The 21448-nt window shown below is 47.1% G+C and overlaps 1 protein-coding gene across 2 annotated transcripts in view; it reads left to right on the top strand.

Annotated features, from left to right (window-relative positions):
• Positions 1-20875, top strand: part of CNPY2 (canopy FGF signaling regulator 2) — a 31515-nt gene extending 10640 nt beyond the window's left edge. For both annotated transcript variants that reach the window (XM_088480763.1, XM_088480813.1), the window contains exons 3-6: positions 7291-7406; positions 14641-14838; positions 19851-19947; positions 20695-20875. In XM_088480763.1, coding sequence (XP_088336889.1) covers positions 7291-7406; positions 14641-14838; positions 19851-19947; positions 20695-20738 — 455 coding nt within the window. In that variant the 3' untranslated portion in view covers positions 20739-20875. The remainder of the gene's footprint in view (positions 1-7290; positions 7407-14640; positions 14839-19850; positions 19948-20694) is intronic.
• Positions 20876-21448: the final 573 nt, after the last annotated feature.

Below are 21448 nucleotides of genomic sequence, written 5' to 3' on the forward strand. Positions count from 1 at the left end.
CATGGCGGGACTCTGGCTGTTGTCAGTTATGAGGTATTACAACAGTGTTTGGCCTCCTGTCCCAAATTCCCTGAGGGTCATCACGAGCCCCTCATGGCGTGGATGGGCGTGTTACTCGTCGGATTACAGACGTTACTACGCATCCCATTCCTGCGTGGTCGGATTCTTCTGATCCGTAGGTGGTAACTCTGCCTGAAATCAGTATACTCGCTTTCAGGGGTTGTTACCCATCCTACCAGGGCTATAGCATGGTTGGTTAATACTATTGCATACTGAGCTGATGCATTTGTAATGTTTTTTCCCCACCAACACATCTGGGGTTCAAATGTAGTTGGTCGCTCACGTAATATATGCAGTTGTCATAGGTGGACATGCCTATATTGGATACCAGTCTCCTAACTTTCAGAGTTCCGGCTGCGACTGTATCCTCCGTAATACCCTATGGCTGCGCTCTGGGAATGCAGAGGTGCAGATACCATCTATAGGGTAGATCTGGTTGGGTCCTGACCTTGACAGTGGCAGTACAAATTTCCCACCTTCAGCTATGTCCACTACAGGGCTTCAGACAAAGTCTATTAAGTCTTTTTGTCCTCTGGGTCAGCCTAAAGGTCTGTTTCTTCAACCGAGCAGGCCTGGACTGCCAGCCGATCCTGCTTCTGAACCTACGGATATATCGTCAGCATGACGAGACAGGCCTACCACTGGGAGATGGCGATTTTCTCAGTTCGCCCGGTACTAGTGTCTATTTGCCGCGGCTACGTGGGTAGGAGGGTACGCCCTCTCTTTGCTCAGGCGGCCTATTTCCAGGTGATGGTGCGCAGGCCCTTATTCAGACCCGAACAGGGCCTTACGAATCCAGAAAGCTATACAGTTGTTGGGGTAAGCGGAGCTAATTGGGCCATCCCCACTTTCTCAGCGAGGGACTGGTTGTTCTGCTTTTTTTCTGGTGCGGTGGCTGAATGGTCCTCTTTGGCCTATTCTCTGTCTCTATTCCCTGAACCAGTTCCTAAAGCTACCTGGGCTCAGGAGGCAATCCCTATGCTCCATCATACTATGTTTGGACCCTGGGGACTTTATGGTATCACTGGATATACAGGACGCGTGCCTACGGGTACTTACAGAGACCTTGCCTCAGCATGGACTGAGGTTTGCTGTATCACAGCACTTACGGTTTTTCGGGCTCTGCCTGTTGGGACTGTTCTCAGCCCCACGGGGGTTTACCAGCATTTTGGATTTTCTGACAGTTCTTCTGTTCAGTATATCCCAATGCTCCTGTACCTGGATGGCCTCCTGCTCTTAGCAGGATCGCCGGGGTACTTTACAGCCGGGTCAGCCGGGTGGCTTCTTCAGGGTGCAGACGTTTAATCAATTGGGAAAAAGTCCTCCCTGCATCCCTCTCTGGGTATTCTTCACCTAGGAGCCCTGCTGGATTCTCAGAAGCTGAGAATTCTTCTGGCGTAAGACGGCATCTCCACTCTTCCATTAGGAGTACATGGATGTCTGCGCAGTCGACATATGTCTTTGCACTCTGGGATGCATGGTTCACTATTCAGTGTCTGCCTTTGGAAGGGTGGAATGGGCTTAGTTCCATTCCAGGCCTTTCCATAATTGGCTTATCTCCAGATGGAACAAGTTTTTTCTGTCTGATCACTGTTTAAACGATGCTGCTCTCCCCGGAGGCAAGTCGGTCCCTTTTTCGGGTGACTATGACCATCTCGTCCAGGGTATTCTTTGCTAAGGACAGTATCTGGTTCGCATCCATTTCAGTGCAATTGGATGTCTGTCGATTCCACCCTGTCAATTAACTTGTTGGAACTTTAGCCTGTCTTGGGCCTTCACTCTGGCATAGCCCTTGTTTCCCGGTGAACCTGAAAAAGTTCAGTCCGACAGGGTCAGAACAGTGGCTTCCTTTTTAGCAATACTGTTCGTTGGGTGGCAATGTCAGGTATGTCATACATTCGGACATTGTCTGAGGGTCTCCTCCCGACCATCTCGACAGTGTTCATTTCAGGTGCTCTCCATTGGGAAGCGGGAGTCCTCAGCCGTCACGACGTGCATCCCGGGGACTAGTCTCTTCCCCAAGAGAGGTTTCATCTCCTGGTGAGCAGGGGGGGGGGCCCTCCTGAGGTGACACTCATGGCCTTCTGACTCTATCACACTATGGTGTTACAGTCCAACGCTGGGGATTCTGAAGCAACCTTCAGTGACTCTTTGTCGGTGAAGTGGTTCTTCCAATTTGCGTACCTGTGTTCTCCAGTCTCCATTCTTCCTCGAGGGAAGTGTTTCAATCGAGACAGAGATGCTTTCCTGCTGGTGGCTCCTGATTGCCCCAGATGTCAGGGGTACTTGGTTTTTCGGAGTCTCTCCATCGATACTCCATTCCTGATGCTTCACCGCCCAGACCTGTTGTCTCAGGGTCCTGGGGTTTGCCTTGGACCTGGGTCGTTTGTCTTTGACTACGTCCCTACAGTGGTCTTACGGCTTCCCTGGCTTTGTCATCGTTGGAATGATTAGAGCACATGGATCAGCTTTTGCTGGGACCTACCACAAACTGTGGCAGCCATAATTCTTATGGTATTATACCTATCGATACGATCCTCTGGTGTCCAGGATTTCCAGATATTCTGGCATTCCTTCCGGCTGGCTTGGGTTTCACCCTCGGCCTGGCCTTCCTGACAGGGCAGATCTCTACACTGTCAGTATGATTAGGATATGGAATTGCTCTGCTCTGATATCCAGTTCATCCTTTGGAGTGTTTTCTGGATTATGCCTCCATTTGTCCTCCCTAGAGACTCCTTGGGAGTTAGTAGTGGTTCTTCGTTAACTCCAGGGAAAGTTAATGGAACCGCTGGTTGTGATAGCCATTACATGGTCTATTGCTTTGGCTTTCTCTCTTTCTATCAGGGAGTTTATATCACCCAGGTGAGTGTCGGAATTGGGAGTGTTCTCAGGTGGCTCCCTCTTCTGGAGGGCATCTTGTCAGGGTGTGAGTTGCTCTCACCCTGTGTTTCTTCTTAGTGATTTTCAGGTTCCATATTATTCTGGAACTTATGGTGCGGCCATTCAGTCCCCAGTCCTCTCGGCTGGTGTGGCCTCATTGACTGTGGTCCGGCCTCTGTGGATTTATGTGATCCATTCCGGTTCCTGACGGAAATCGGACTCCTTATTGGTGGTCTGAGATTTCTGGTTTTAACAGGAAAGGATGGCCGGCCTATGGCCATATGTTGGCTGGACGGCCTCGTATGTCTTCTTCAGGGGCCTACCCATGGGTAGGCCTTTCTGTTGTTGCTGCTTGTTTTTTCTCGGGCCATGTAACCCTCGTGGGTGGCTCGCTGTGGCGCCTTGGCTGGTTTGCCTTGCTAGGTGGCCACGTGGTCTTCTGTCCACACCTTTTTAAGGTTCTAGGCATTGTTTTCCTTTGCCTCTCAGGATGCTTCCTTTTTGGCGGCGGATTCTCCTCTCAGCACAGGAGCGTCCCCTCCCTTGGTTGAACTGCTTTGGGACATCCCCAAGGTCAACCCTGTGGACCCCCTATGGACCCTGAAGTAGAAAACAAGAGATATGGTAAGAACTTACCTTTGTTATCTCTGTTTCTACGAAGTCCATAGGGTCCACAGGGCACCCGCCCTGACGCACCTGGCTTCAAATGGGCTGTGTGACTGGTCACCGGTTTTCCGTCTCCCATTTCTGTGAGTATGGTTATCGAGTGTTCCAGTTTTCTCTCTCTTTTTCTCTCCTCCTCCGGCCTTTGGCTATTTACAAACTGAGGTGCCTCTGGCTGGGGGTGGGGTTATAGGGAGAGTGGACCCAAGTGCATCCTGGGAGCTAAAAGCTTTAACTGCGTGGTGCCCGGATTTGGTTCCCAACCTATACCCCCAAGGTCAACCCTGTGGACCCTATGGACTTCGTAGAAACAGAGATAACAAAGGTAAGTTCTTACCATATCTCTTGTTTTGATTGCTTCTTTGGTCCAGGTCATTTTATGGCCTTTTATATGGTTTACTTTTAAAATACATTAAAATGTTTACAATATTATGTTGTGCAGTTTTCTACTTGTTCTGTCTCTTGCTCATTGTGTATTATTGGTTTTAGTTAGACCTGTATTTGATTAGTGTCTTTTTTCTAATTTGCACAAAAGTCTCTTACCTATGCATCTACACTGATTTAAATGAAGCCCTGCTTTGAATAAACACATGGTAGATTTTTTGTGCACTAGGTACCCTATGATAAAGCAGATGTCTGCTGAGAAAACAAAGCTGGTCCCAGGAATTAAATAACCATCTGTTATCATATTATGCATTTTGTTTTTTATATAGAATTTTAGGATTTTGAAACCCTCTCACTGTATTATGGGTCCATCTGCTGGAAAGTAGTCTCTTTGTTTAATTATTTACAAAATGAGATTTAAAATACCTATATCGTATTTATTAGTAAATAAGATATATATTTTATCTGAATGTTCAGCAAAGTGAAATGACGAGTTATGTCTCCTTATTGATGGAGATCCACCACTTCTGTCACCCCCCCCCCCCCCCCCAGCTTTATGCTGCCAATAGAGATAGAGGGACAATCGCAAAGTGGCTGCAAGTGTTGACAACTGCAACCAGCAGATTTACTACCGTATACTGATCAGAATATCAGTATTATTAATGTCTCCCATCTAAAGGTTTAGGGATTCCTTTACGAAGCTCGTGAAAGCACTGCCCTTTTATCCGGCACAAACATAAGGAGCACCGGGTTGCTTTGTAAATAAACCCCTGCATCTTCGTATATCTAGCAATATAACGCCTGCACTCCACGATATAAACAATACCTGCCCGGGTGCCCTCAGAGGGTTAAAGAACCAGAGTATATATAGAAACAAACAGCGGCACTCTCAGGACCTGCAAAATAAGACTCACGAATCCAATAGGTCTGCGTTTGACGTTTCAGTCAGGATAACTTTTATCAAGAACGTTCTTGATAAGTCATCCAGACTGAAACGTTGAACGCAGACCTATTGGATTCGTGAGTCTTATTTTGCGGGTCATGGGAGTGCCGCTGTTCGTTTTTATATAATATATAACACACACACACACACATCACTGTGCAAAAGTTTTAGGCAGCTGAGGACATGCTGCAAAGTTAGAATCCTTTAAAAAAAATGGAAGTGTTAATAGTTTATTTTTAATAAATTAACAAAATGCAAAGAGAATGAACAGAAAAAAATCTAAATCAAATCAATGTTTGGTTTGACCACCCTTTGTCTTCAAAACAGCATCAATTCTGCTAGCTACACTTGCACTCAGTTTTTTAAGGAACTTGGCAGGGAGGTTGTTCCAAACATCTTGGAGAACTAACCACAGATCTTCTGTGGATGTCGGCTTGCTCAAATCCTTCTGTCTCTTTATATAATCCCAGACAGACTAATTTATGTTGAGATCAGGGGTCTGTGGAGGCCGTATCATCACTTCCAGGACTCCTTGTTCTTCTTTACGCTGAAGATTGTTCTTAATGACATTGGCTGTATGTTTGGGGTCATTGTCCTACTGCAGAATAAATTTGTAGCCAATCAGATGTCTCCCTGATGGTATTGCATGATGGATAAGTACCTTTCTGTATTTCTCAGCATTGAGGACACCATTAATCCTGACCAAATCCCCAACTGAAATGCAGCCCCTTAACTTGCAAGGAACCTCCATCATGCTTCACTGTTGCCTGCAGACACTCATTATTATACAGCTCTCCAGCTGTTTGGCGAACAAACTGCCTTCTTTTAAAGCCAAATATTTCAAATTTTGACTCATCAGTCCAGAACACCTGCTGCCATTTTTCTGCACCCGAGTTCCTATGTTTTCATGCATAGTTGAGTCGCTTGGCCTTGTTTTCACGTTGAAGGTATGACTTTTTGGCCGCAATTCTTCCTTGAAGACCACTTCTGACCAGACTTCTCCAAACAGTCTATGGGATACCTGGGTCCCACTGGTTTCTGCCAGTTCTGAGCTGATGGCACTGCTGGACATCATCTGATTTCAAAGGGAAGTATGTATGATGTGTCTTTCATCTAATGGACTAAGTTTCCTTGGCCGACCACTGCGACTACGGTCCTCCAATGTTGCCCATTTCTTTGTGCTTCTTCAAAAGAGCTTGAACAGCATATCGTGAAACCCTAGTCTGCTTTGAAATCTTTGCCTGGGCGAGACCTTGCTGATGTAGTATAACTACCTTGTGTCTTGTTGCTTTGCTCAGTCTTGCCATGGTGTATGACCTGTGACATGAAACTGTCTTCTACAACCTCACCTTTGTAGCTGAGTTTGGCTGTTCCTCACCCAGTTTTAAGCCTCCTACACAGCTGTTTCTGTTTCAGTTAATGACCTACATATGAAAATTGATGATCATTATCACCAGTTTGGTATGATTGGTTAATCATACACCTGACTATAATCCTACAAAATCCCTGACTTTGTGCAAGTGTACCTAGAAGCATTGATGCTGTTTTGAAGGCAAAGGGTGGTCACACCAAATATTGATTTTATTTAGATTTCTCTCCTGTTCATTCACTTTACATTTGTTAATTGAAAAATATAAACTAACACTTTTTCTGAAAGCATTCTTACTTTGCAGCATTCCACACCTGCCTGAAACTTTTGCACAGTACAGACATTCCTCACTTAACAACCTACTTGTTTAACAACCTTTCGGACTTACGACCAGCACTCTGACCAGCTGGAACCCATAGTACAATGACTAAAATGTTATTCTGAATATTTTTTATTTATTTATAACTTTAATTGTACTGTACAGTATGTAAGAAGAGTTATGCAAAGTAAAACAGTTATGGTATAAAGTTTGAGTTTCCTTTAGACCTTTTCTTTATTCAGAATACATAAAAATGATTACCTCCTGGTTCCTCGTTTAGTGACCAATTCGTTTAACGACCTAGTCGTAGGAACGGAACTCTGTTGTTAAGTGAGGAATGTCTGTATTGTGTCTGTATAAATATATATATAAACTTCCAATGCTGCCCGGCTCTACCAGGTAATAAAATGAATGGCCGGGTGCCTTCACAGATAATTGTATAGTTACCAACATGTGCAGCACTCCTGGTGCTTGAAAAGACTTTCCATAGATGGCATGTATATTTGCAACGTTTTAGTGCCTATTTATTGAATACACTGCCATCAGACTAAAGAACATAGTAGAAAAGCTCACCTTATATCTTAAATCCCGTGCACTATTGATAATAGGTTTCTAGATGTATTGTGATCGGGCTGGATTACTTGGAGTAATTAATCCTCTCTCTCATGTCAGCTTGCCGGGCTCTTGTTGATGAATTGGAGTGGGAGATCTCACAAGTGGATCCCAAAAAGACAATTCAGAAAGGATCTTTCCGAATAAACCCAGATGGCTCCCAGTCTATAATAGAGGTATGACAATTCATCCAAGCGTAATGTCTCACATTAGTGTGGATGCTAGGCATGTAGTTATTGCCTTATTTCTACTTCAGGGTCCATAGGGGTCCACAGGGTGACCTTGGGGTATAGCTGGATCCTGGATCCTCGGGCACCACGGAGTTAAAGCTTTTAGCTGCTCCCAGGATGCACTTGGGTCCAACCTCCCCTATACCCCACCCCCGAGCCACAGGCACCTCAGTTTAAGATGGTGCCCGGCCGGAGTCGGGTCACCCTGCGGGGGGGGTCTGCAGGAGCAGCCCCCTAAAGCTTTTTTAACTTAGTTAAATTTATTTATTTTTTTACTACAGTTTTTTCTTTTTCTCCAGAGCGGCAGCGATGGGCTGTCTGTACAGACGCCCACGCTGCCGCTCCTTCTCCCTGCTGGCGCCGCGACGCCAGCACTGAACTGGGGATCGCGGCGGGGGAAGCCAGAGTCTGTACTAGCCGGACTCTGGCTTCCCCCGGGACTGCTGCCGGAAGACGCCGGGGAGATCAGGTAAGCCGCGCACCGCTGATTAGCGGCGGTGCGCGGGTAATGCCTTTCATATGCAGTCCCATGCCCCCGGTCTAGGGGACAGACCGGGGGCGCTAGCGGTGGCGGCGGGCCCCCCCTCCATTGGAGGCATACCCCGCCAGACCACTAGACCACCAGGGTAATTAAGCGGCAAGCGGGATGCCGCAACCTTGGGGGTTAAATATGCTAGCCAGGGGAGGAAGCCTTCCCTGTCAGCGGCTCCTCCCCTCAGCTCAGCGCGCCTTTCAGCTCGGAGTCTGGCGTCGCTGAGCTGCAGATACTCGGGCCACTCCTCCTCTGAGGTCTCCAGCGGCCATTTTCTTACTGGCAGCGTGGATACTCTCAGGGAGCACGCGGACCGGTCCCCCTGTGTACCTCTCCCCCGACAAGGACAGTGTACACAGCGCTATAGCCCTCCCAGACACTGAATCTGGGAGGTTGATTGTAGTGGAAAGGTGCAGTGAGTATATCTTCCTGCATGGTATGTGACTTTTGCTAGTGCTGCCTGTCTGTGTCTTTTTTCAACTTACTGTCAGCCTGTACCTATCCCTTTCCTTCTCCTACAAGCCCTACAGGTGTGCGGGGGAAGGGTGTTTCTACTGACCTCACCTATATAGATCACGTATTTGTGAGGTCCGTCACATACAGTTGTGTGCTACACGGTGCCATATTGTGGGCTGTTGTTCAGCACACTGGTGAGTGCGCACGTTTTCTTCCTAAGTCATGTCTGAGGAGGAGATTGAGCACTCCGGGGCTCCAGCATTGTTCTCCTGCAGGCGCTGTTCTGCAGGAGTGGATAGGGAGGATTTGTCACAGGACGGCCTGTGCGGACGGTGCCAGGCGGTCCCTGGTACGTCTAAACCTCCCATTTCGCAGGAGCCACCATGGGCGATGTTTTCCCAGGTGCTGGTGTCCATCGCGGACCGTCTGTCGGTCCCGACTGCCGCCCCTACTAGGGCGTTGCCCCAGCCTGCCATCCCCCATTCCCCGGGTGTCCCACAATTATTGCAGACTCCCCCGGGGTCTCAGCCTGTTGGTCCCTATGCGGGGTTGCCAATGTATATTCAGTCCACCCCTGTGGCACAGCCGGCTGTGGTGCCGTTTCAGGCTCCTGTGACAGCTCCTCCACCCTGGGTGGATGCGCTTCCCCACACTGTCCAAGATTTGGCGGCAGCATCTTCGGCTTTTCAGTCGATGTTGCGCAGTGACGTGCCCTCCAGGGCGTCTAAACGCTCAGTCATGGCACAGGCTGCGCATCTTTCGGATTCTGAGGGGTTCTCGGATGATGGTGAGGTACAGGATGACTCAGCCTCAGATGCCTCAGTCCAGGAGGTAGACACTAAGTCTTCCATCAATGTGCGGGCTCTGGTTAAGGCGGTGCGGGCTATTCTTCTGATTGAGGATGAGGCACCCGCTCCCAAGTCAAGGTATCCTAGTTTTAAAAAAGCTAAGGTTACTTCTACAGCGTTCCCCTTGTCTGATCAGTTGACTGATCACATGGCGGTGGCCTGGCAGACGCCCAGTAAGCGTTTCCTGCCACAGAAACGCTTGGCGTCCAATTATCCATTCCCGGAAGCGCATTGTAAGAAATGGGAAACTCCGCCTGCAGTCGATTCCCATGTAACACGCCTCATCAGGAGTGCTACTTTGCCATTGCCGTCTATATCCTCGCTGAAGGATCCTACGGACAGGAAGGTGGAGACTTGTCTAAAGTCTATTTATTCTCTCTCAGGGGCTGTAGCCCGGCCGTCCATGGCCATCTCCTGGGTGGCCAAGGCCATTGAGGGGTTTGGCCAACGCCTTGGAGGACACGTTTACGGATGAATCTCCAGACGTCCAGAGGGCGTTGTTAGGACAGATGAGAGATGCCGCCTCCTACATTGGAGAAGCATCTTTGGATGCTAGCCTGTTGACCTCTAGGGTTTCGGCGGCAGCAGTGTCTGCTCGTAGATCCTTGTGGTTGCGGTCTTGGAGAGCAGACGCGGATTCAAAGAAAGGCTTGGAGGCCTTACCTTTTAATGGGGAATTACTATTTGGTCCGGACCTGGACAAAATAGTAGATACCCTGGCAAAATCCAAGTCAGCCTTCCTCCCTTCAGCTACTACACCTGCTAAGGTCCGGAGCTCGGCGTTTCGTTCCTTTCGAGTTCAGGGCAAGGCAAAGGGTCAGTCCTTCCCGAGGCAGTCCGCACCCAAGACCGCCTCAAAGCCAAAGAAGCAAGCCTGGAGTGCTAGGCGCCCTTCTTACAAACCAGAAGATAAGCCTTCTGCGTGATGGGACGGGCCTCCCTCTGGGGGACCCCAGAGTGGGAGGCTGACTTCTTCAATTCGCCCAGTGCTGGCACAATACCACCACGGATGCCTGGGTGCGAGAAGTGGTCTCCCAGGGGTACGCCCTGTCTTTTCGGCACAGGCCGCCTTGCCAGTTTTTTTGCACAAGTCCTTCTCAGGACAAAACCAAGGCCTTGCAGGTTCAGGAAGCCATAGAGGCCTTGCTGACGGCGGGGGTCATTATACCCGTACCACAGTCTCAACGTGGGATGGGGTATTACTCTACGCTGTTTCTGGTGCAGAAACCCAATGGCTCTCATCGCCCCATCCTCAATTTGAAGTCCCTGAACAGGTTTCTCAGGGTTCCCAAATTCAGGATGGAAACTTTGCGTTCCATCATACTGGCGATGGAACCGGGGGATTATATGGTCTCCCTGGATATCCAGGACGCCTACCTCCATGTGCCTATAACAACATCGCACCAACGGTTTCTGCGGTTTGCTATTCTCCACAACCACTACCAATTCAGGGCTCTACCCTTTGGTCTCTCCACGGCACCAAGGGTATTTACCAAGGTGATGGCGGTCATGGCGGCTCACCTTCGGAGCCAGGGGATACGGTTGCTACCGTATCTAGACGACCTCCTCTTGCTGGCAAGCTCCCCGGAGGTACTGATCCAGCATCTCCACCTGACGGTCGCTTGTCTACAGGCGCACGGCTGGTTGATCAACTGGAAGAAATCCTCCCTCATCCCATCACAACGGATGGTTCATTTGGGGGCCCTGCTGGACTCTCGTCAGCAACGGATTTTTCTGACTCCAGAGAAGGTCTCCTCCTTACAGCTGCGGATTCACAGTTGTCTGAGCAGTGGCAGAGTGTCGCTGCACTCAGCGATGAGAGTTTTGGGGTCCATGGTGTCGGCATTCGACATGGTGGAGTTTGCCCAGTTCCATTCCAGGCCCCTGCAGGGGCTGATTCTTTCAGAATGGAACGGATTGCCACACAGGATCCGCTCTCAGATGCTGGTGTTGTCCTCGGAGGTGCGTCTGTCCCTATCCTGGTGGCTGCAGACAGCGCATCTCCTGGAGGGGCGCCCCTTTTGGATCCCGGAATGGGTTCTGCTCACGACAGATGCCAGTCTCCGGGGTTGGGGGGCGGTGACAGGCTCCTTGTCACTTCAGGGTCGTTGGTCGGCGGAGGAAGCGATTCTTCCCATCAACATCCTGGAACTGCGGGCAGTATACAGAGCCCTGCAGTCGTCCGGCACCGCTCTTCACGGAAGGGCCGTTCAGGTGCAGTCAGACAACGCCACCACGGTGGCGTACATCAATCACCAGGGAGGGACTCGCAGTCGAGCTGCGATGTCGGAGGTGTCCCGCGTCCTGGCTTGGGCGGAGCGCTATCTTCCAGCTCTCTCGGCAGTTTTCATCCCAGGAGTCCTCAATTGGGAGGCAGACTTCCTCAACCGTTACGATGTGCATCCCGGGGAATGGTCGCTTCATCCAGAGGTATTCCAACTACTCGTGGACAAGTGGGGGCTGCCAGAGCTGGACCTGATGGCGTCCCGTTACAATCACAAGCTGCCTGTGTACGGGTCAAGGACAAGGGACGCAGGCGCAAGTCTGATAGACGCGCTGTCGGTGAAATGGCTGTTTCAACTGGCTTACTTGTTCCCTCCGATATCTCTGCTGCCTCGGGTCCTGCGCAAGTTCAAACAGGACGGAGGCACACTGATCCTGGTGGCCCCAGCGTGGCCCAGAAGGCCGTGGTACTCCGATCTGCGGAGCCTGTCCATCGACGCTCCGTACCTCCTACCTCAACGGCGGGACCTGTTGTCTCAGGGGCCCTGTCTTCACCCGGATCTGGGTCGACTATCTTTGACGGCGTGGCTCTTGAGACAGCCGTCCTGAGGTCTCGGGGCTTTTCTAGCTCCGTTATTACCACCATGCTGAGGGCGCGCAAGCCTGCTTCCGCGAGGATCTATCACAGAGTGTGGCACACTTACTTTCAGTGGTGCGAGGCCAGAAACTATGATCCCCAGGTGTTCCGAGTTTCGCGTATTCTGGCTTTCCTTCAGTCCGGTTTGGACTTAGGATTACGTCTTTCTTCACTGAAGGTACACGTGTCTGGTCTGTCGGTGTGGTTCCAGCGCAGGATCGCTGCTATGCCGGACGTACACACCTTTTTCCAGGGTGTTTTGAGAATCCAGCCTCCCTTTGTGCCACCTGTGGCCCCGTGGGATTTGGCGGTGGTTCTTAGGGCCTTACAGGGTCCTCCTTTTGAGCCCTTGGAGTCAGTGGAGCTCAAGTGGCTAACTTTTAAAACTGTTTTCCTCTTGGCAATTGCTTCTGCCAGGAGGGTTTCAGATTTGGGGGCGCTTTCTTGTCGTCCCCCTTTTCTGATTTTTCATCAGGACAGAGCGGTGCTTCGCACTCGTCCTGATTTCCTGCCTAAGGTGGTTTCCAGGTTCCACATTAATCAGGAAATTGTTGTACCAGCCTTTCAGTCACCTGATCTTTCGGCTGGGGAGACTTCCTTAGACGTTGTAAGGGCACTCCAGGTTTATGTGGACCGGACTAGTTCTGTGAGGAAGTCGGATTCTTTGTTTATCCTCTTTGGTTTTCACAAGAGGGGTTGGCCTGCCAACAAACAGACTCTAGCCCGTTGGCTTCGTTCTGTTATTATTGAGGCTTATATGCAGGAGGGTTTACCTGTTCCAGCCTCTGTTAAGGCTCATTCCACTCGGTCCGTGGGCCCTTCTTGGGCTGCTAGCCGTGGCGCCTCTGCTGTTCAGCTCTGTAAGGCGGCCACCTGGTCTTCCATTCAGACCTTTTTGAGGTTCTATGCGTTTGACACCTTTGCCTCTCAGGATGCATCCTTTGGGCGCCGGGTTCTCCTATCAGCACAGGAGCGTCCCCGCCCTTAGTTGGACTGCTTTGGGACATCCCCAAGGTCACCCTGTGGACCCCTATGGACCCTGAAGTAGAAAACAAGAGATATGGTAAGAACTTACCTTTGTTATCTCTGTTTCTACGAAGTCCATAGGGTCCACAGGGCACCCGCCCTGACGCACCTGGCTTCATATGGGCTCTGTGACTGGTCACCTGTTTTCCGTCTCCCATTTCTGTGAGTATGGTTCTTGTGTGTTCCAGTCTTCCTTCTCTCTGTTTCGTCTCCTCCTCCGACCTGGGCTGCTTACCAACTGAGGTGCCTGTGGCTCGGGGGCGGGGTATAGGGGAGGTTTGACCCAAGTGCATCCTGGGAGCAGCTAAAAGCTTTAACTCCGTGGTGCCCGAGGATCCAGGATCCAGCTATACCCCAAGGTCACCCTGTGGACCCTATGGACTTCGTAGAAACAGAGATAACAAAGGTAAGTTCTTACCATATCTCTTGTTATCAAGAGGAGGACGTATTGTTGAATAATTCATTAGATATCCATCTAGGTCCCAATAAGATTTTTAAGAAGCCAGGCTGAGCTATATCCTTTAGATATTGAAAATCTTTGGTCACAGTCGTAGTCCACAATCTCTGAGAGTTTTGTGACTATTTGTAGAATACCCTTTGGTATGCGTGGGGGTAGGACTAATTAGGAAGTACTGTAGTTGTGAAAGATTTGGACTGCCCCTTTAAGATTACATATGACCAGTCATTACATGAGTGCAAAGCTGTGCTGTTCTGCCCTGCGTCAGTTCTTCTTAATACCCCCTACCCGGCCTTCTTCCTATTCTTCGTTCCTTTGTCCTGTCTGGTTTTCCTTGATTTATTTGTGGTTGATTTTAGTTTTTAGTTTTTTTTTATAAGGTAAAACTTTACTCCGTAAACACAGATTAAATAAAAAAGAATATTGAATACAATACATTTTACAGAAACAATTGAAGTTCAAAATCCAGATTTAAACCTTGAGGAAACAGTGTATCCAATTTGTTAATCCAATATACGTCTCTTCCATTATGCTTTTCTAGTTTTAGCATTTCTCCAATGATGATGTATTACAGTTTATAATAGCTAGAAACCTGTATTTTATCATGATGCTGCTGGAATGTAGGCAGCTATATTCATTTCTTCCAGAGGGTTTTTGCTGAGAAAAAAAACAAGTATTTTTTTAGGGCATACATATGTTACAGGATGAGCTACAATTAAATTGATGAGAAATAGGAATGTATTTACCTGAATGGAGATAAGTAGATCCCTTTATCACATTGCTACATTGAGGATAAGGGAAAGTGGCCATTTTATTTAACTTGATTTTCAGCTCCAAGAACCATACGGACCCAAATATATATATATATTTAGCAGCTTGTGGAGGGTAACCAGAGCGCATCGAAAGCTGGTTCTAATCTGCAGGTGTGGCACATAAATCTGTACCAATTTTACCACTGGGCGACATGACAGCCAGATTATATATTACTACATTTATTTCAGGTACCCTATGCCCGAACAGAAGCTCATCTTATGGAACTTCTGGAGCAAATATGTGAAAAGATGACAGAATATGGGGAGAGAATAGACAAAGATACAAATCGCAAAATCTACGTGCGTGTCCTTTCTCGTGATGGCAAGAAAATGGACGCCTCTAATACTAACATCGACAGAGAAACCATATCTGACTTGAAGTTTACAGTGAGTATTGTGTTGAATTTTAGTGTATTGAAGTCCATAACTTGAGGAAACATCCCATTATTAAAGTGCGGTAAGGGAAGGGAATGGCAAATTAATAGCTGAAAAAGAGTGCATTATGAATAGGCCATTTTACATATTAAATGTTACTTCCAAAAATAGAAATCTTTGATATTTTCTTTTAGAGCAAAAGGTGTCTTTTTATGTCTTGAATATAAATTATTGTGCAATACATGCATAGACTCAATTCTATTTTCTGCGTTGGTATTAAGTGAGTTATAACAGCGCTGTTCATGTTGATTTTGTGGGGAAGGAAAATATTAGGCAGTGATTTCAATCACTGTGTTTACAGAGGAGGCCACACACAGCAATATCTCTGCATGGGGTTGGGTACGAGATGCTGGCGGTCAGAATACCTACAGCGGCACCCCAACAGTCAGAATCCCGGCAGAATTGGGTATCCTAACCCACCTTTCCCACAGCTTAACTCTAAACCTCCCCCTTTCCCCCCGCAGCCTATCCCTAACCCCCCCCCCCCCCCCCCCCATACTTAATGTCAGGATTCCAGTGCCGGAATTCTGACCGCTGGGATGCTGACTACATCCCCTCTGCATGTGTGGCCCCATAATGTGCATGAATACCTAATACTAATCCAAGTATAATATATCTGATCATTATACAGTCTGTGCATAATACGGTTGGAAGATGACTTCTTTCAGCCAGTATGTGTAATCCCTTTCTACTGCATGAATAGTCCCGTTAGTTGGCCTAGAATTCACCTCGGAATTGGAAAGTGATTCTGTTGTTTGATACTTAATGGAACAATAAACTGCATGACCATCGCAAATCCCGATTTGCGATGAGGTTGCACTTCGTCGGATGTATATGAGAAGGCCCACTTTTACATAGTGGTGGTGTGAGATTGATACCCCTTTCACACCAAGCTTCTGACGCAGGATATTGCCTAGGCAACCTGGGTCCTGGCTTGGTGTGAAAGGGTCAATCTAGGTTGGGTGTCCTGGGACTTCGACCAGGGTCGATTCCGGACACATCAGCATAAACTGCAGCCTGAAACTGCAGCCCAGGGTTAGTCGACCCAAATTAAATTTAAAAGCTGCTGATTGGCTGTGGCTGCAGAGGCCTGCCCCAAGCAGTGACATGCAGGGCAGACATTGGTACTGTGTGAACGGGGACAACCCAGGAGTGTCCTGGGTCCAAGGTGCAGTGTGAAAGTGGTCTGAGAAGTTGTGACATGGGTTGAAACTGTGAAGTCCTATTTAAATCTCTTTACGGCTGTTGACGCCAAGTGGACGCACTTTGCGTATGGCGATACGCAAATGTGGATACACAGTGTACGCGACGTGTGAATCATACGCAATACCTTCCCTTATTGTAACACTACCAGTATGCATAATAGTCGCTATCTTCGTATCAAAACACAATGTGAATTACAGTGCAATATATATATATATATATATATATATATATATATATATATGTATATATGTCACAGTATAATAATCTTAGGTGAAAACAAGTGAATACACACACCAGTTTCTGTGGTCCAACGCACAAAGGTAAATATTGTATTAAAAGGATATACCATTATTATCCCAAGTTATACAGTGGAATAAAACAATTCAGGAAAAAGGTCAGTTACATACCACTATACATACGTTCGCATGCGCTCCCTGGATCCAGAGTACAGTCGTCACCAGATGACCAGTAGAATACAGCTACTACTCTCTGGACTAATTTATACAGTTGAATTATGGGTGTGTATAATAGCAGGCTGTGTCTTCTTCCATTGGTCCAGGGGAGGGATGTTTCCAGTTCACTGTGGGTCATTGGTTGGTTCAAACAGTGGGTGATGCCTAGGCTCAGGATGCTATTGCAGATGTTCACCTCTGGGTTCCAGCCGAAAAGCTAGTTCAAATCAACCATTGTTATATGCTATATTAAACATAAATCCGGCATTGCTAATATCTGCTTGCCGCAATGTGCGACAATCTATTCGCAACCACCGGCTTACTTCTAACACAATTCTGTACATTATGACACCAAACACAATGTTAATATGTGGGCCTGTCCCTGTACTATATGTATAGCTGGTTTTCTTCTCTTTAATACATTTGTACTTTGGCGTAAACTGCTGGATGTATGTGTGACTACTATGTGTAAATTATTGAGTAGGAGGCAGGTTTGTATTGTGTGAGCCACGAAAGCCAGGATATATATAATACATTGGACATGTCACTATTAATTCTAATATAAATGTCTGATCTGTACTATATATACATATTGAATACAACTTATAGTAAAATGTGCAGATAATGGCATGCACAGGGTGTGTTAAACAAAATGCAGTCAGGAGCTACAATTACAGATCTGCCTAACCCTAGCATTTTGTATGTTATCTGACCTTCTTGTTGGTTTTCTGCAGACCAGAAACAATTACCGTACAGGGTCTATTTGATCACCAACAAATTCCAATTGTCCAATCTAACAATTGAAGCAAACATACGGTATTTACACTCCCAATCGATCCAAGGTCTATTTTAAAAGTGTTTGGACAGAACAATCTGATATTGTGTTTTAGGCCAATTTGAAATGTAAACTAGGATTTTGTTAAAGTCTGAAATATAAGGCATATTTTGTAGTGTATTTAATATTTTTGACTTCGACAAAACCGTGTTCAATAACCGAGGAATTTGGTGTGAAAGTGGTATAATTGTGTGTGTAAGTAGTTCAAACAGTTAGTGTTCTCCCCAGAACATTTTTCCAGCCGGGTGGCATCAAGAAGCAGCAGAGTCGGGGCCTTCACAACAATAAAATGTTTTAAACCCTGACATTATAATCATTTAAACTTGATATAACATTTTATATATTCTCCTCTTCTTCTTAAGGCCCAGTTGTCTGCAGCTTTTTCATAATCAAAGTCTGTAGGAACTGGTCCCTCTAGTGAAATCAGCATTGGGTTATTTAGTGCTGGCACCACAGAATGTATTTTTTATACAGCTCCCAGATACAGTGTCCCCACTTGCAGGCTCCACAGATACTGCCCCCACTTGCAGGCTCCACAGATACTACCCCCACTTGCAGGCTCCACAGATACTACCCCCACTTGCAGGCTCCACAGATACTACCCCCACTTGCAGGCTCCACAGATACTGCCCCCACTTGCAGGCTCCACAGATACTGCCCCCACTTGCAGGCTCCACAGATACTGCCCCCACTTGCAGGCTCCACAGATACTGCCCCCACTTGCAGGCTCCACAGATACTGCCCCCACTTGCAGGCTCCACAGATACTGGGCCTAATTCAGACCCGCTCGCGAGCGCTAAGCGCTCGCAAGCGGGTCGATGATGCCCTAATGCGCAAGCGCACGACGGAGGGAGCTCCGTCGTGCGCATGCGTGAGACCCGCATAGCGACAGCCAAAGGGGGCGTGCTGTCGATGGTGACTGACAGCACGCCCACTAGTGATGTCAGTGGGAGTGCTTTTGGCTCTGATAGAGCTAAAAGCACTCCTGGGCTTGCGGCAGCTAGATCCTAGCGCAGGGTCTCGTCGCAAGCCCGATGGTCGCGATGGTCTTGACCATCGCGACCATCTTTTTGGCTGCTCGCATATGCCATTTTTAGGTAGGAGGGCCCTGATTCAGAGCGAGCACTCTTGTCAGAGCGTCCGGCTCTGAATCAGGCCCACTGTCCCCACTTGTAGGCTCCACAGATACTGTCCCCACTTGTAAGCTCCACAGATACTGTACCCACAGATTATTTTTTCAGCTCCTACACACAGAGAGTGGACACAGGACTACTTTAATGTGTTCAGGTGAATGTTCCCACCTGAACAGCACACCCGTGCTTTTATACAGGGGAAGGGATCTCTGCCCTCCAGCCTGACGCCTCCCCTACACTGTGATGGGCCCGAGCTGCACAACCTGGCACTCCAACCCCCACTTCCCCAAGGACATGTTGAGGATGACTGGGCGACAGGGGACGCAGCGCATTGGGGTGAGGGAGAGTGTCGGGCAGTAAGTTGTACAGGGATGCGGCTCATTGGGTGGGGGGGGAGTGTCGGGCAGTAAGTTGTACAGAGATGCGGTGCATTGGGTGGGGGGGGAGTGCCGGGCAGTAGCTGTATCTTGCTGGGCGTTGCACCCGCAACAAACAGCCTGGGGAGAACACTGCAGTTATATAACTTTTCCACCAATAATCCGAATCCGACTCAGGATTTTGAACACTGTTCCAACCCGGCTCAGACCTCGTTTATACCTCTTTTCCACCAAAATCCCAGGTCCAGCCCAGGACACAGCGGCTTGAACGCCATTTACACTGCAGGCTGTACCCGGGATATTGCCGGGGCTTACCTCTGACGGCGCTTTTGAGACTACATCATCTCCAAGCGCCAGGAAATGTGGCTCACCCTATGCTGTGAATGGGACACGGGTCTGATGACTCTGGGATACCTGTTTCCACTGACCTTACCCTGGTCTTACTCACGTAAAACCCTGCTCGAGCCCCGGGAAGAAATGCCCGGTCAGTCGACCCGACATTTTTTCCTAGTAGCCTTTTCCACTGAGCCGTTGACATAGAAATAGCCTGTGTTTTAGCGGCTATGGAAAAGGGGTATAACACTGCACCTTCGACCCGGGTTATTCCCGGGTCGGCCCCGTTTACAGTGAACCAGGGTCAGCCCTGCAAAACCTATGGATGTCATAAAAAAAAAATACCATTTTAGTAGGGTATATAGCAGAATGTACAGTTTACTGGACCTTGTCACCCTGATCAGAGAGTTACCAGATAAGTGGCACATTTATACACAATCTGTGTTGGCTATGTCTGGTCATTTGTAAATTTGGCTAAAGAGAAATTGGTTGCTATGTGGTTACATGATCATTGTTTTGTTTGCAACAGTCTATTAGACAGGTATGTAGGTGTGCACAATTGTTGTAGTCATACACTACTATGGTATAATTACAAATATGACTGAGTTGTTGTTTATCTGACCTACAGTGTGAACGTATTGTTGAAGGGTATGAAGATGAGCTGATTGAATTATTCTCTCATGAAACCGAAAATGTGAAAGACAAACTCTGCAGTAAACGTACAGGTAAATTATTAATTTTGTCACATGCTGCTACAATGCTTTTCTGTCCTATAATTTATATATTACACAAAGGCACACAGTTTGGATTGAATAAAACTTCCCTGTGCACTCAGTCAGACTTTTAGGCTAGTCTAGTAGGAAAAAAAGTCAAGTTCACTCCAAACCCATACAAACTTCTGTTACACTTTATGCAAAGATGAGTTTCTGCTTACGTCTGTGTCTTCATACACTTAAACATGAATGTGGCTTCTGATACTATAGCCGTGACATGCCAAGGTCACCAGTATAACAGCTGCTGTACTTTGGACTGTTCCGCCATTATGTGTTTGGAAGGAAACAAAGAATAGATACCATTACTATCGTTTACGATTTGTAACCTTAGCAAGGCCCATTGTGTTATCTGACACTTCCTTAAACACATACCTTGCTCTTTTTAATTAGTAGATAACCTGCTCCATCACCAGTAAATAGCACATCTCGATGGCAGGCATTTACTATAACGCAGTCATATGACCGTCATTACTGAGCCCCAGGCAAGCCTTCGATACTTGTAGACCTATTGCTACTACATAATAATTATTTGTTACTGAAAGTACTGCCCTTTTTCTTTCATTATAAAGAAAAAAAAAAAAAGGAAATGGGTTCCACCTCAACCTAAGTTTTCGGATTCTCACTGGAATGCACCAGGGTAGGTACAAAGAACACTGAGATTGACAGTAATTGTTAATTCCCTTTGTTTTCTGTACACAGATCTGTGTGACCATGTTGTGCATATAGCTCACGATGAACTATGACCTGGTGCTACTTCTCGCTTGACTCATAAAGCTTCACATAGTGTTTACAAAGGAGGAAAGAAGGTGAAATATGAATGAGATTGTAGCATATTTTTGTCCTTGAATATTTTTTACATTAAAAAGCAGAATTAATTTTGTCAACGTGTGTTGTTTATTTTATGCACATATTGTTGATCGTATGCAAAATGCAATATACCATATTTTTGATCGTATGCAAAATGCAATATACCATGTCCAAAAACAGGCTACTTAAAAAACAAAGCAAACATTTTATTATGAACAAGGCCAGTGAAGTACACAAAAACAATCTACTTATATAAAAGATTACAAAAATATACCTCAGGTTGCAAATAACAAGCATATCACCGGGCATTCAAGCGGTATATTTATCAGTTATGTTTTTTCTTTTGGGGGGAGGGTTCCCATCGGTTTTGCAATCTGCTCACTTTTCTAAAGGCCAAACCGACGAGAAAATGGACTAAATGACTGACTTTAGAACACAATAGAACATCGGCTCACTATTGATTTACTATGCGTTGAGTTTAGAACAAGCTACAAAGCTGGTTGCAAATCTGCCCAGATAATAGAACTGTCTCTGGCAAGCGGGTTTATGTGAAGTACTGCACAGATCACTATGGTTTGTGCAGGCTTCATTTTATTAATATTGTTAAATGTAAAACTATAAAAAAAACAAAAAAAACTGCATGGGG

Source organism: Taudactylus pleione, unplaced genomic scaffold (assembly GCF_031769625.1).
Source record: "Taudactylus pleione unplaced genomic scaffold, aTauple2 ptg000005l, whole genome shotgun sequence".
NCBI lineage: Eukaryota > Metazoa > Chordata > Amphibia > Anura > Myobatrachidae > Taudactylus > Taudactylus pleione.